General features: G+C 46.7%; 1 protein-coding gene across 3 annotated transcripts in view; it reads left to right on the top strand.

Moving 5' to 3' along the window:
- Positions 1–14178, top strand: part of ARHGAP21 (Rho GTPase activating protein 21) — a 151148-nt gene extending 136970 nt beyond the window's left edge. For all 3 annotated transcript variants that reach the window (XM_066585526.1, XM_066585524.1, XM_066585527.1), the window contains 5 exons: positions 940–1065; positions 1153–1194; positions 3896–4001; positions 10107–10138; positions 11610–14178. In XM_066585526.1, coding sequence (XP_066441623.1) covers positions 940–1065; positions 1153–1194; positions 3896–4001; positions 10107–10138; positions 11610–13280 — 1977 coding nt within the window. In that variant the 3' untranslated portion in view covers positions 13281–14178. The remainder of the gene's footprint in view (positions 1–939; positions 1066–1152; positions 1195–3895; positions 4002–10106; positions 10139–11609) is intronic.
- The last annotated feature ends 396 nt before the right edge of the window (positions 14179–14574 follow it).

Raw genomic sequence — 14574 nt, 5'->3', positions numbered from 1 at the left:
TGAGTCCACCAAGGTGGAAGCTGATCTCCTCCATTCTGCCTCATGCATTGCATTCTGGGAGCAGAGACCATTAGTCGTAGTAGCCATTTTTTGGATTGAAGGCGACAGCTGATGTTTCAGTGAAAATACTGTATAGAAAAAACTGCAAGGAAACCTTAAAGGGATTCTCGGCATGAATCTGCCACTTCGGACTCCTGTCAATCAGCTGCTCAACGGGCTGCAGTCTCCGTTCCCACTGCAGTGGCCAGGCTTGGTATTGCAGGCCAAGTTTACATTGAAGTGAATGGGAGCTTTGCATGCAGTACCAAGCCTGGTCACTGTAGTGAGAATGGAGCTGTCAGCCCAGACGAACAGCTAACTGTCAGGGGTCTCTAGGTGGTAAACCCCTGCTGATCTGCGATTCATGGCCTATCCTAAGGAATAAGACATCAGTAGTTTTCAACTGGACATCCCCTTTACAGGGATATATTGGGACTATTACGATCGATCAATAGCTGATTGGTTGGGATCATCCACTCAGGGTCCCTGCTAATCAGCTGATTGTCCGGCCTGTAGTCCATACAGTTGGATGTAGTCATGTTGATCAGGGGCAGACGTGTAATAGCCGGCTTCACTTCCATTTGAGATGCCTCCTATTACACTTCTAGCTCTGGCCTCTGGGAGGCGCTGGAAGTGTTACCAGAGCCATCACTCCCACTGATTTCAATGGGAGTGAAGTCTGCTATTACACTTCCAGCCCCTATGACTACATCTGGCTCTACTGCACTGACAACGACCGGAGGAACAGCAGAGGATAGCTCACCGGAAGTCCCGGAATACCCCTTTAATTAGGAAGTATTGCATTTACCCGTTTAAGCTGTAATCCCTTCTTCCGCCAGTAGTTGGCTGCATCCTTCCTTTGTGGGAACAGACTGACACATTGATGCTTTCCCCGACTAGATGGAGCCCAGGAACCTGGCCATCGTGTTTGGTCCAACGCTGGTGAGAACCTCCGAGGACAACATGACGCACATGGTGACACACATGCCTGACCAGTACAAGATCGTGGAGACCCTGATCCAATGTGTGAGTGCCGCCGGGCGTCTGCGCCGCGGTCTCTGCTGCCGCTTCTTCATATCGCGTCTCACTTCTATTATCGTTTTGTCTTTCCAGCATGATTGGTTTTTCAGTGATGAAAGTGCAGACGAGCCAATTGTAAGTATTGTGCCCGGCAGCCCGAGTAGTAATGTAGCGCTGCTGCCGATGGCGTACAGACGGCGCTAATCTGATGGGTGGTGGTAGTGAATGGAAGGACCACGGCCGAAGTATCTGCAAAGCTGATGTGTCTAACCTCTGTTCACAGAGCTGTCATATGTTGTGCAAATGCAGATGTAGCAGAGCTGAATTTGTCATATGCTTTGGGTCTGAATTGTGAGTACGAAATGTAAGAACACTCCGCAAACGGAGCTCCTCCCCTCGTGCCAAAACATAAGTCGTTGGAGTCTTCCAGAAATCGGGACCAAATAGCGCAGCATGCTAGAAATAGAATGGACACTGTTATAGTTAATGGTCCGTTCAGTTCTGCCATGATTCCTTATGGAGCAGAAGAGCAGAACCCAAAGGCAGCAGTGTGAACGAGCCCTTGAAGGGGTTGTAACACGAAAAGTAGGCTTATGTAGCTATGACTATTGAAGGGCGTAATCGAACTGTCCCCCCAACAGGCAGAAATGGTATAGCCTCAGCTCATGCTGCGCTGAAGTTTCATAGGATAGAACAAAATCTCTTAAGATGGTGTCTGAGGAGTATCAGACAGGAGGCTGCACTGCAGGGAAGTGATTGCAGTACACAGAGAAGACCTCCAGAATGTGACAGGCAATCAGGTTACGGGGGCAGGGATGGAAAAATGTTTTTTCTGGAGTGGCCCTTAAAGGCCTATTACACAGTGATCGGGCAGGAACATTGCATGGAATGCTCTTTTGCGCGATCATCAGGCCCTGTGAAGCTGCTGCCGGCCATCCAACGAACAAGCTGGTTTGGGAGGTGGTTGCATGATTTATGTAGCACACATGCCGGCGTGAAGAGCGGGCGCTGCCAACAACCATCGTGGAACGTCTCCGAACAGAGCTTGAATCAACGTCTGAAAAGACTCGGTAGACAAGTGCCGATCTCTTTGATCCGTGTCCTTCATCTTTGGCCACAGGAGAAGGGGGATGACTAACTGATCAGCAGGGGGTCCGACCAATCGCACAAACCTCTGGGAATCACTAGAGCAGCGGTCAGGCATGCACACTGCAGCTTCATTCATTCCGCAGGCCTGGCGGTGGCACTATCTGCAGCCGTCAATGACTGCGCACTACCGCTCCACACACGCGGGACCACCGCTTCAGTCCCTCACGTCTCACGTAGGACCCCTGGTCTCCTGATCGGTGAAGGTCCAGCACTCCCACCGATTGGTTGTCCTCTATCTTGTGGGATAGTTTCCGTTTGAGACGCCCCCGTGAAGCTATAGAGGAGCGCGTGGCCCTTTTTAAAATGCCGCCATATAGCGTTAAGCCACAGATGATATTGTGATGTGTTGGTAGCATAATGAGCTCTGCTGCATCTGCATTTACTACCACTATGGGGCATACGGCACACAGCTGTGACTTGTGATCCACGCTTACATTTTATGGCCACGCTGGCGCCTTTCGCCTTATTTTTGGAGTAGCACTAATTTACGGTGCGGTGGGTTATACACCAAGAAAGCCAATGTTTTATAGGCTGCTCCATGCCATCTGATAGTCCTCTCCCCGGAACACTTGGCATGCACACAGTTGGCTGCTTGCTTGTCCGTGCGAGCCGCCATCACTGTGTTTCCTTCCACCATGGGTTGGGCGGTACAGAACATCCCATATAGCGGTCTGAGCTCCTCCTCGCGCCCGTCGGCTCTCCTGACCCGTCTGGTTTAGTCGTTACTTACATTCCACATGAAATGGCGACTCTGAAGTGTGTGTATACGCTGCTCAAAATGTCAGGAGCTCTTCTGCATCGCAGTGTGACCCCGCGTACGGACACATCGGGGGCGTCAATCCGACCGGACAGGAAGCAGAAGCAGTTGGGGAACCATGACCCAAATGTCATACGGACTCCATGAGGGTCCGACGTCCTGTAGTGGGTCCTGTGCCCACAGCTCGGCACCAGGCAGCTCTGTTACAATTTGCCCAAGAACATCAGAACTGGCAGGTGCACCATTGGCGCCCCCTTGTGTTCACAGATGTGCGCAGTGTGAACCTGCTCTCATGAAGGGGATCCAATGTGCGATTCAAAGTGGCTGCCAAGTTACCAGACAACATTCCTCCTAGTGTCCGCTGTGCTATAATAAGCCGTCTCGATCCAGAGCTGCGGCCACGTGGTGGTCCCGATGTTGTGGCCGATGTTAACAGATGCAGCCAATCTGAGGGTGAACCACCACTGCCCATTCTCCTGGCATCAGTCCTTGCATTTTGGGCACCATGTAGCCAGACACTGTTTCACCTGACTTGGTGACATCTGCCACAACACCGGGACCACAGCGGGGCTGCAGTAGCAGACAGGTAAGTACTGCTGCTTTTCTTAGCACAGTGAGCGCTATCGGGGGCATGACTGGTAACCGATAATCCCTTTGAATATCCCTTTATTTTGAGCAGTGTATGCCAGGATGTGTGCAGGAGGCATCAAGACATGGGGAATGGTAACCAGGAGGAACAACAGAGCAACAACACGAAGCTCTAAGAAATAGAGGAGTCTGGAGAGGCGATGGGAGCAGAAGGTGCTGAGACCAACCCTTCCGCCATAATGGCCCTCGCGGCCGCGATGTGACTGCTGTGTTGTAGATTTCTAGACGCGTGGCGTTGCATTGTGCGATGATGTTGAAGAGATCTCTGTTTGTTGACTGTAGACCGCTGTACAGGAGGAAAGCACAGTAGAGTCTCAGCCAGTGCCAAACATAGATCATTTACTCAGCAACATTGGAAGGACCGGCCTGTCCCCCGGAGACGTATCAGGTAACCCGCAGGCTAAAGCGACACTCGGCCTCTTAGGTTCTTCACTCTTGTCTTCCTGCTTTATATCCCTCTTACTCCTTGTAGACAGCGAGCGATAACTTCACCCAAAGCTGGAGGACGGCTCTAGCAATGGATGCCGCCATACTGATGATCCTCCTCAAACTTAAGCTGCGGTCCTGGAATTCCGGGATGAGTTTTGGGTGGAATTATCCCTTTATTTGCCACAAATGGTTAAGACTAGTTTAGTTATCTGCGCAGCTGCTCTGGGATACAATGTAGCGTTCTGCGCTTACTGGTATTAATCCTCCATAATTGCTACAGATGCAAGTTCTGTATTCTCTTCTTTCAATGCTCCGGGGTGTGATGACCTGCATGGGGCGAAAAGAGATTTAGGATTTAAAGCAGTGTTGTACGGCTGGAGAACAGCTGGATCTTATCCAGAAGAGGCAAGTAGGGTAGTAGTGGGGCATCCAGTCCAGCAGGACTGACTGTGAGGCCGGCGCTGCAGAAACTGTACAGAGGGCTGTTTTGGGGTACTTACTGGTAGGCAGTGCGGTGCAGAGGGTGCTGCTCCGGGGTACTTGCTGGTAGGCAGTGTGGTGCAGAGGGTGCTGCTCCGGGGTACTTGCTGCTAGGCAGTGTGGTGCAGGGGGTGCTGCTCCGGGGTACTTACTGGTAGGCAATGGGGAAGGTTAGGAAATAGTAATGAGAAAACTTTTGAAAAGTTTGATTTGGCCATTTCACTGAACTTTCGTGAAAAGTTTGAACCTAACTAAAATAGTTCGCACCAAACTAGAAGTTCACAAAACCCCTCCAGCTGATGTAAAACGCTGCCCAAGAGCCATAAGAGAGCATCTGAGTGTAATACGGGGCTTTATGGCTCTTAGACAGTTCTACTTCAGTGTTCAGGACTAGTGTCGAGTGAACTGAACTAGTAGACCCTGTTTCGGGTAGAACGTTGCTAAAAGCTCAGTTTGCATTTATGCCAAGCCAAAATTTTAGCAACGTTCAACCTAAAACAGGGTTCTATTGGCCCGGGAGATTTGTTTGTGATGTAATATTTTTCAGGGTCTGATGAGTGCTACCCAGATTACCCCTATGTTACTGCCATTGTTATGTTATAGCAGTTAGTGACCCTCCAGTGCTGCACAAACATAGATGGCCGCACCACTTCTGACTACCTGATGCACGCGGGGCATCATTAGTATAAGACCCTCCATCTGCTTTGGCCTTTGCTGTCCATATGAGCGCCACCAGCTGGTCAGACCAGCATGCAGCGTCTTAGACTATCAATGCATGGTGTGCGTGGTGTAGTCAAGCAGCGGCGCAGCCATCTTGGTTTGTCAGGACTGGAGGGTATCTTTAAAGCGACCCTCGGTTTTCCTGACAAAATACTGTCCCGGGACAAAAGGGGGCGGTGGGTATATTATCTGTAGTAGGCCAATTCTGGTCACATGAGCAGCTCTGGCCAATCCGAGCAGGTATAGTGCATTGGTAGTCTAACACTACTAATGCACTGAGGATTACTTGGCCTGAAGAGTGCGTCTGCAATCCTGGATGGCTGAAAATGGGACCTAGAATTGGAGAAATTGCATAGGAAAAGTTTAGTTAATGTACCCTTTCCCCTCTGGTTCTGTATCATGACCAGAGGGTTGCTTTAAGGTGGCCCTAAAACATTAAAGGCGATGTGCTAAGATGCGAGGCCTGTGGCGTACAGCTGATTGCCCAAGGTTCTAGGTTCGGCACCCCGACAATCAGCAGATTTTGCCAGGGACAGCTGTGACCAGCCGCAGAGCATTACAGGACAGCCACTCTATGAACGGCTGTCCAGTAGGTCTGACAGAATGGGAGGAGCTCTTACCTGAGCGGTTACCTGTTCTGGGTCATAGAGGGCGTCATGATTGAAGGACTCTGCTCTCATGTTCTGATGCCCTAATGACGCGCATCAACAGGGGTTGTGCTCTTAGCACGAGAAGGCGGAGAAATGAAAACTCTTTATTCGGAATCCATAGGGTGGCGTTATTCAGCACTGATCTAGCGCCTCCATTAGATCCAGCAGGGTTTAGTAGGCATCAATCCATGGCAGACTTGAAAGCTTTCATTATGCTCACCCTACCATGGCAACCATTGGCATTCTCAATTGTGTCCTGGGGTGATGGAGGCCAGCTGCACACCACCCAGTCGGAATGCTGGCAGTCCGCTCCTTTCACCCCACAGTGGCCAGGGGTGTAAGGGTTAACTTATGCGTAAGCTACGATACCGAGCCCAGCTCTGGACAGAGTGGCGCTGTTTCTGGAAAAATAAGACAATACCCTTTTTTTCTTGTCCTGGACATCTAAATTGGGTCAGAATGTGCAATCCTTCAACACTGCTTTAAATTCTGATAGTTTAGTTTCAGTGTGAATGGCTCATAAGTCAGCCACTTTGTAGACTCAAGCAGCATTTGAAGTGACCCTCCAGTTTCAGAACAAAATTCTGCCCCGGGAACAGAAGGTGAGGCGGGGTATATTACCTGCAGTACTCTGCCAGCCCTCCCATCCGCTGGTTCCGGGTCCTTTTTTGGGCATTCAGCATGGCCAACAATGTTCAGACCACCTAATCTCCACTTTGTGTTGGTAGTGTTAGACTACTGATCCACTGGAACTGCTCTGATTGGCCAGAGCTGCTCATATGATCAGCCAATCAGAGAGCAGTGTACATTAGGTAGTCAGAAATTGGCTGTAGCCATCCTGGAAACTGAAAATGGGGCCCAAAACTGGCGAATCGGAGGCAGCAGAGAACTGCAGGTAATGTACCCTCCTCTTCGGGACAGTGTAGTCCTGATATTGAAGGGTCACTTTAAGCTTGTGAACGTTCCCCTTCCTGGTGACATTACTGAGGCTCGGCAATGTTCGTAAGCTTCAGGTTGATGAATATGGTTTCTGACCACACAATGGCGGCCGAGAAGTGTAATGACAGCCATGACATGTGTACTAAAGTTACTCTCCCTTCTATCTTTCCACTTGCAACCTGTTCCTTGGCTAAGTACTAGTATCACCGGCGCTCTCGGCCAATTTTCCCTACCTGCTATCGCACTAACCAAGCATGTTCTACTGCATAACAATATCGCCCTTACAATACACAAGTGCTGGAGCGTTGCACCTAAACTCCTGTAATCGATATCTGCTCACAGAGCGTTGTCAGAGCTCATCGGCGGATGAGTTGTGATGTCATGGCTTAGAACACAGCAGTGATGTCATCACTTCCCATCCTGAAAAACTTGTGTATCATAAGGACGACTGCACTCCCTATTGTAAACTCAGCCGTCACCTGGGATCTCCGTGACCCATCTAAAAGCATGTGGCTTACCACCTCTTGCTTTTATTCGTTTTGCGGAAGTCCTCGATGACTGTGTCCACCGGACCTTTTACAGCAGAGTGCGCTAACCTACATCTCTTCACGTAGATCTCGGTTCTAAGGGCTTTTTCTTTTGCTTTTGTTTTGTTCCCTTTTACTGCACCAACAACTCTATACTGATGTGTAAACAGGCGAAATGGGAGGAGTCTTTCACACAGTGATGTCACTAGTGGATTCTATGATGTCACTTATGGACAGCTGGAACTGTAGGAAGAAGGAGGATTGCTGCCCACATTGTAGCTGCCTTGTCTGCAGAAATCCCCGTTTTTTGTGAAATGGACATTTTTTTATATTTTCCCACCTTTTATTTTATTTGACGTTAATTTGAAAGAAATTCCTGCACTGTACAAGTTTTTTACTTTTCCTGCTGAGCGTATTTTAAACAGATCAATGCTACTTTCTTAAAGTCTTTCTGCCGTTTCTTGTTATTTCTGAAGCAGACCCTGAGGAGAGATAGCATGGTATGGTCTACTAGTCCTTCTTAGTCACAAGCATTAGCCATGTGTCTATAAGGGGTGTGGCATGGGGCTTAGCTTTTTGCATTATTTACCTACGTAGAAAAAATTTCTCATCTCAATTTGACATTGTAGACCCTCCAGCGAGCCCCCTTCTACTCTCTTTATTCTTGTCTAGCCTCAGTTTTCTTTCCCTATGATCGATTTGGTGTTCATTCCTCATTCCATAACAGCGGTCGCCCAGTCCTAGTTATCCCTACGTACAGAGGATCCGGAAAGTCTTCAGACCCCTTCACGTTTTTTACATTTTATGTTGGGGTAAAAACACATTTTTATTTCATTTTTTTTAATTTGCACAAGGCCCCCCATTCTGCACTCAGTACCCCATAATGACAAAGTGACAACAGAAATCTTTGGACATTGTTTTAAACATGAGAAACCAACATTTTTGCATTGCCATAAGTATTCACACCCCTGTACTCCGTGTTAGTGGAAGCCCCTTTGGCAGCGATTCCAGCCTCCAGTCTTCTTGGTATGATGCCACAAGGTTTTCACTTCTGGATTAGGAGATTGTAGGCCCTCTGTCAGGTTGGAGGGGGTTTGGGTGTGAACAGCCATTGTCAGGTCTCTCCAAAGATGTCCCATTGGGTTCAGAGCTCTTGGACTACTGAGGACATTCACAGGGTTGTACCTAAGCCCCTCCTCTTGGCTAGGGTCTTAGGGTCATTGTCTTGTTGGACGGTGAACCTTCTGTACAGTCTGAGGTCCCTTGTGCTCCGGATCAGGTTGTCGTTATCTTTATAATTTGCTTCATTCAGCTTTACATCTGCCCTAACCGGTCTTCCCTACCCCAAAATGATGCCCCACCATCAGGCTTCACTGTAGGGATGGTATTGGGCAGGTGATGAGCGTAGCCCGGTTTTCCCCGCTTAGAGTTCCAAAATTTCCATTTTGGTGGCATCAGAGAACCTTGTTTCTCACAGCCTGAGGGTCCTTCCAGTGCTTTGTTATAGACTCCAAGCGGCTTCCATGTGTCTTACTGAGGAGGCTTCTTTCTGGCTGCTCTGCCATAAAGCCCAGATTGGTGGAGGCTGCAGTGTGTTTGATGTTCTGGAAGTTTCTCCCATCTGCACACTGGACCTTTAGAGCTCAGCCAGAGTGACTGTTAGTCTCCTCTCTTACCAAAACTCTTCTTCCCCTTAGTTTGGGGGTCAAAGGCTCTAGGAAGAGTCCTGGTGGTTCTGCCAAGTTAGATTTATGGGGGCCGCTGGGCTCTTAAAAACTTTCATGGCAGCAAAATGTTTTTGTATCCTTTCCCCAGATCTACACCTCCACACAATCCTGTCTCTGAGCTCTACAGGCAGTTCTGCCCTCCTCATGGATTTGGCTCTGATATGCATTGTGAGCGGTGAGACCTCATATAGATGGGGGGATGATTAATGTCCAACTGAATTTGCCACAGGTGATTGACTCCATTTAAGGTATAGAAACATCTCAAATATAATATGAAGAGATACAAGAGATATAGCTACTTTTCAAGTGTCACTATGGGGTGTGAGTACTTTCGTCAATGGAAAATTTTTGTAATTTTTTTTTTTTAAATGTAAAACTAAGATTTTTATTGTTGTTTTTCACTTTATTGTGGAGTGTTGCATGCAGAATGATGGACGAAAAGTGAACTTTTTTTAAACATTGTTGTGGCCTTGTGCAAGTTAAACAACGTGAAAGAGTCTGCAGACTTTCGGAACTCGCTGTAATACCAGATACTAAATGTTTCCTCTTATCACCATCAATTTCTCATTAGTTCTACAATCAAAAACAAACAAACAAAATTAAAAAATGAAGCCCAATTAGCAATTTGTATCTGTAAGGGATGTGTCTGTAGAGTAGTCTGCCTGAACCTTACGTTAGGGGGGTCTCCCGCTGCAGATCAGCGCCGCTTAGTTGGGTCTCTTTAAACATCAGTGTTTTTTATTTTTGTGTTATTTTGGAGAACAGGGTTCCTTGCCATTCCTCTCATTGAGCTGGTTCTGCCTACAATCACAGCATCCTTTCATGGCGGTGGCTTTCTGTGGTGAAGCTTGCATCTTCTGTGAGCTATGACTATCCCCTTTGTTTTCTTTTGCTTTGACACATTTTGTTCCGTGCTTGTCCTTTCCATGAAGCCTAGCATTATTTGTCGCCATCGTGCATCTCCTCCAAAGCCGCTGACGCTTTGTTCCTTTTTTTGTTTTTTTGTGATTTCTTTCTGCAGATTCCGCTACTAGTGACTCAGCAAAATCTAAGGTAGGTCTCATGGATTCTCATGGATTTGTGGTGGTTGTAGCCTCAGCGGATGTCGGCGTTTCCATTTGGTCTTCGTCTAGCACTGACCACAACTGCAGAGCCCTTGCCAGTAGTTGGGGTTTGCGGAGGTTGCACATTGAGTGCCGATGGTTTGGATAGACCATCGTTGTGATCCGCCGGAGTGCAGAGCAACCCTGTCGATGTTTTTCCATGCAGTAGGATGGGCTGCAGTACTCGGACCGGCCGTCTGCAGCGCTCTGTGCAGTTCAATGGGAACCTGATACTGAAGCAAACTGAAAACTTCCCATTTGCTTCCTGTTTTTCTTTTTTCAAAACCCATTAAAATCAGTGGAGAAAAAAATGGAAATGTTTTTCTGTTCTGCTCCAAAAACTGTGCGGAATCGGAATTCTACTCTGACAGCCCTAATGGAAGTGTGAAAAGAATCAGTTGTGGCTGTCGCATTGTTACACAATTGGTTGGACGTTATATATTCTCCTGTTACTTTTATTAAAGTCGCTGTGTAACTCCAGGCTTAAACTTTAGAAAAGACAAAAATAAACAAAAAATGGGGAAACTGAAAAGCGCCAGAGGAAAAACTGACCAATCGGAGCTCAGATTTTATTTCTTAAAGAGACCAGTTGTAAACTACTATTAGCCTATCCACTGGATAGGTCATCAATAGTAGATCAGTGAGGTCCCGCCGACCGGGATCCCAGCTGATCAGTTGTTCTCTGGTTTAGTGTACTAGTGGCTTGCAGGAAGCAGACAGCTCCGTTCTCACCTCAGTGACCTAACCTGGTATTACAGGCAAAGTTTCCATTGACGTGAATGAGGACACAGCCTGCAATACCAAGTCTGGTCACTGCAGACAGAACAGAGCTGTCTGCTTCCTGGAGAGATAAGCTCAGTGTATGAGCGAACTGGCCCAAAGTACCCAATAATAGTTCACAACAACCCCTTTAAGCTGTTTGTTAAAATTTGAGCTGCACTGATTGGTTGGTACATGTAACAAGACCAGTTTAGGCCGCCTTAATAAATGAGGCAAAAATCCTTTTTTTCCCTGATAATGCCCTATTAAGGCATTTAAACCTCATAGAGCAGCGATGCTCTGCTTATTGCCCGGAACAGAGAACCTCTCAGTAAGGGTGGCCCCTGTGCTGGCAGAACTTCTGCCATCCTGTTATTACAAGATGGCCCTTCGGGTGAACAGTCGGGCTTTCCCTGGCAAAATCTGTTATTTGCCAGGGGTGCAGAGTGTCTTGGACGAACCACTAATTGCCCCGAGCCCCACCTTCTCGAACGGGTTCATCTTGGCACAGCCCCTTTTTACAAGAGGTACCTTTTTTGTCTTCAATGTTCGGCAACTTGGTGAGAATATAATAACGTCACAAAGTTTTTAGAGTGAAAATGTGTTTTTCTTCTATCTAGAAAATGATAATTACATGTAAGTTTGTTCTCCATTTTTTTCAGGGTTCTTGGGGATCTGGGAAAGATCAGTATAGCAGAGAGCTCTTAGTGTCCTCTATTTTTGCTGCTGCCAGTCGAAAGCGCAAAAAGCAAAAAGACAAGCCTCAACCAAGCAGTTCCGAAGATGAGCTGGACAATGTATTTTACAAGCGGGATCATTCTCCTCGCGAAACGCGAAAGTCAGAGGGTAGCAAATGTGAAACTCCAAAAACTAACAATGTGCCTCTAAAACCCAAAGCACTGACGCTACAGAAAACAGAAAATCTAAGCAAAAACGATTCGAATGCACGTGTGGATGTTAAACCTAGAAAAGACAGTACGCCTTCTGATGAGCCAACGACTCCTTTAAAGCCCACCAGCTCTCCAGACGTGAGGCAAAGACTGACTGTGCAGTCTGAAGACAAAAAAATATTCCCCTCCCTGGAGAGCATGTCCGATTCAGGAACGGTACTTAGCACGTCATCCCAGGCCTCCACACACAGACCTAAACCCAAAATCATCATCAGCCCCGATGTAAGAAGCAATGACTTTCTAACCGCAGAGGTGAGCTCCATCACTTCGGACTACTCGACAACATCATCCACTTTATACACGGTTGGGCTGGAACCAACCCTGATAAACCATGAAGTTCAGTCTGTAGCAGAAAGCAAAGGGGACGACGCCGACGATGAAAGGAGTGAATTAATAAGCGAGGGCAGGCCGATGGAAACAGACAGTGAAACGGACTTTCCAATATATGCTTCAAACAGCGTATTCGATAGGCAAAATCGAGGGAAGGGGGAAGAGTTCTCTCGAACTAGTCGAAGGAACTCTGAAGTAAGTGCCAGCTGCACCGAGGGGAGCGCAACTCCTCGGATGGACAGCCGACGGTTTAGTTCTCATAAACTCATTGAATGTGATACCTTATCAAGGAAAAAGTCTACACGACAAAAGACGGACAGCGAATGTTCAACTGAAGGTAAAAATGACGAAACCCCAACCTCTTCTAGCGTTGCGGAAGTAGTCAACAAAGGAATGCTTTCTGGCAACACAGACTTGTCCATAAAAGGTGACCCAGAAAAGCACGAACTCGGATGGAGGCTTAAAATAACGGATAGGCTTAAACTGCGCCTTAAAGCGTCCGCTGATGATATGTTTGGAATAGGAAGTCAAAAAGCACATGCCAACGAAAACCGAAAGAAGAAGAATATTAGGAGGCGGCACACACTGGGAGGGCAGCAGGACTTTGCGGAAATAAGTGTTTTAAATTCTTGGAAAGTCCACGAAGCATCTCGCAGTACGGAGAATGAACGTTCTGCTGTGGATCGATTGAAACCAAAGTGTCCAGCGCAAGACCTCTCCATCTCCGAGTGGCTTGCACGAGAGCGTTTACGCACTAGCACATCTGAACTCAGTACAGGAAATCTAGAGGAGTCTGCTTTACAGAACACTAAATTAACCGATTCATCAACGCCAAATCCACCAAACCCAACGTCATCCCAAGTCAACTCTGCCACTTCCGCTGACGGAACTGAAAATCTTTCCGACTTGACCTCTCCACAGTCAAGCGATCAACTAAATGGGGAGAGCTACCAGAGCAAGAACAAAAGTAACTTTAGTCCTGCTGTTGACGCTCACCCACATAAACTCTCCGGTACTCAGGTAGCGAGATCTACTTTCTACCAGTACCTTTAAAGAACTTCAAATCAATTTTTTCTTGAGTTCCATGTTGGGTGGTTTGAGTCTCTCGAAGCCGCCGATGGAACTTGTATTGTAGTATGACAAGTCGGTGAGCTTAAAGCTTGCCTATATCATGAGTAAAAATTCCAATCTATATTGTTCTGTGCCTGGATTATTTTTTTATTTTCACTCGTCTGCAGCCTGAATGAGGGCTGAATTCATTCTCGGGCCCTGTGGAAAGTCTTCAGAGTGGCCGCAACACAAACACCTTCTCCAATGGAAGGACTTACAAAATTTGGACAAGTCGTTTTTTATTTTTTTTTGCTTCTCGATTGTGCATCATGGCTTCTGTAACCCGGGTTGTCTTGTTAGCAGACATTCGCTATGTAACATATGTAACAATGTCCCTTTTTTTTGTTTAGTCATTAAGAAAAGTGCCTCATTATGAATTCATCTGGTGTGCTAGGGTGCCATATTGTTACATGCTAATTGGAGAAACCTGTTGTGAACAGAGCGTTTTATCAGTTTTCAGATTTCATTAAATTTTACCGATTTTTAACAGGTGGACTCAGCGCTTCCATTCGTTATGCATTCCGGTAGATCCAAGATTTTTTATATACCGACTTTTAATACAGTTTTATGTGACTTGAATTTTTAATCTTTTCTGTAAGATACCGTAATAACTTAATGTGTATAGAAATATATATAAATATATATATTACATTGTGTATCTTTTCTTCAGATACCGGATTTGATATAAATGTTGTAAGATAGGCATGTAGATAGGAACTGCTGGGGGAAACTGGTTTCTTTTCATTGAAGAGAGCGTAATTGTGCATGATGATCTAATACCATCCTGTACATGCCTGTGTGCATACCCACTTAAACACTGGAAATAAAATTGTTTTGGTGATTTTTTTTTTCTTTTAAGTTCTAAAAAATGTATTTAATACAAAAGTTATTTAAAAAAGAAAAAAAAAAGTTTGCATTTTTTTTCCTCACTTTTGTTCTAGGACTGAATGGGCGGGCCGTTATATTACCAGCTGCTGTCCTTTCTCTTTAATTCAGCCACTGATCTGCCTGTTCCTGGGGCCCCTCTTCATTCTTCAATACCCAATGGACACTGAGCACTGGAGGTCTTGGATAACGTACACTATGTTCACAAAAGTACTGGGGCGCACCTAGAAGGTGATGAAATTGGATTCTAGTCATATTTTTTTAGTCCGGTGTTGACCCGCCTTTGGCCTCAATGACTGAGGTAATCCTCTGCAGCCGCTTTTCACCAAATTCCCATAGAAGTGTGGAGGGA

The sequence above is a fragment of the Eleutherodactylus coqui genome, chromosome 12, assembly GCF_035609145.1.
Source record: "Eleutherodactylus coqui strain aEleCoq1 chromosome 12, aEleCoq1.hap1, whole genome shotgun sequence".
NCBI classification, from domain to species: Eukaryota; Metazoa; Chordata; class Amphibia; order Anura; family Eleutherodactylidae; genus Eleutherodactylus; species Eleutherodactylus coqui.
The sequence above is the reverse complement of the archived record's forward strand: the minus strand, read 5'-3'. Positions and strand labels throughout refer to the sequence as shown.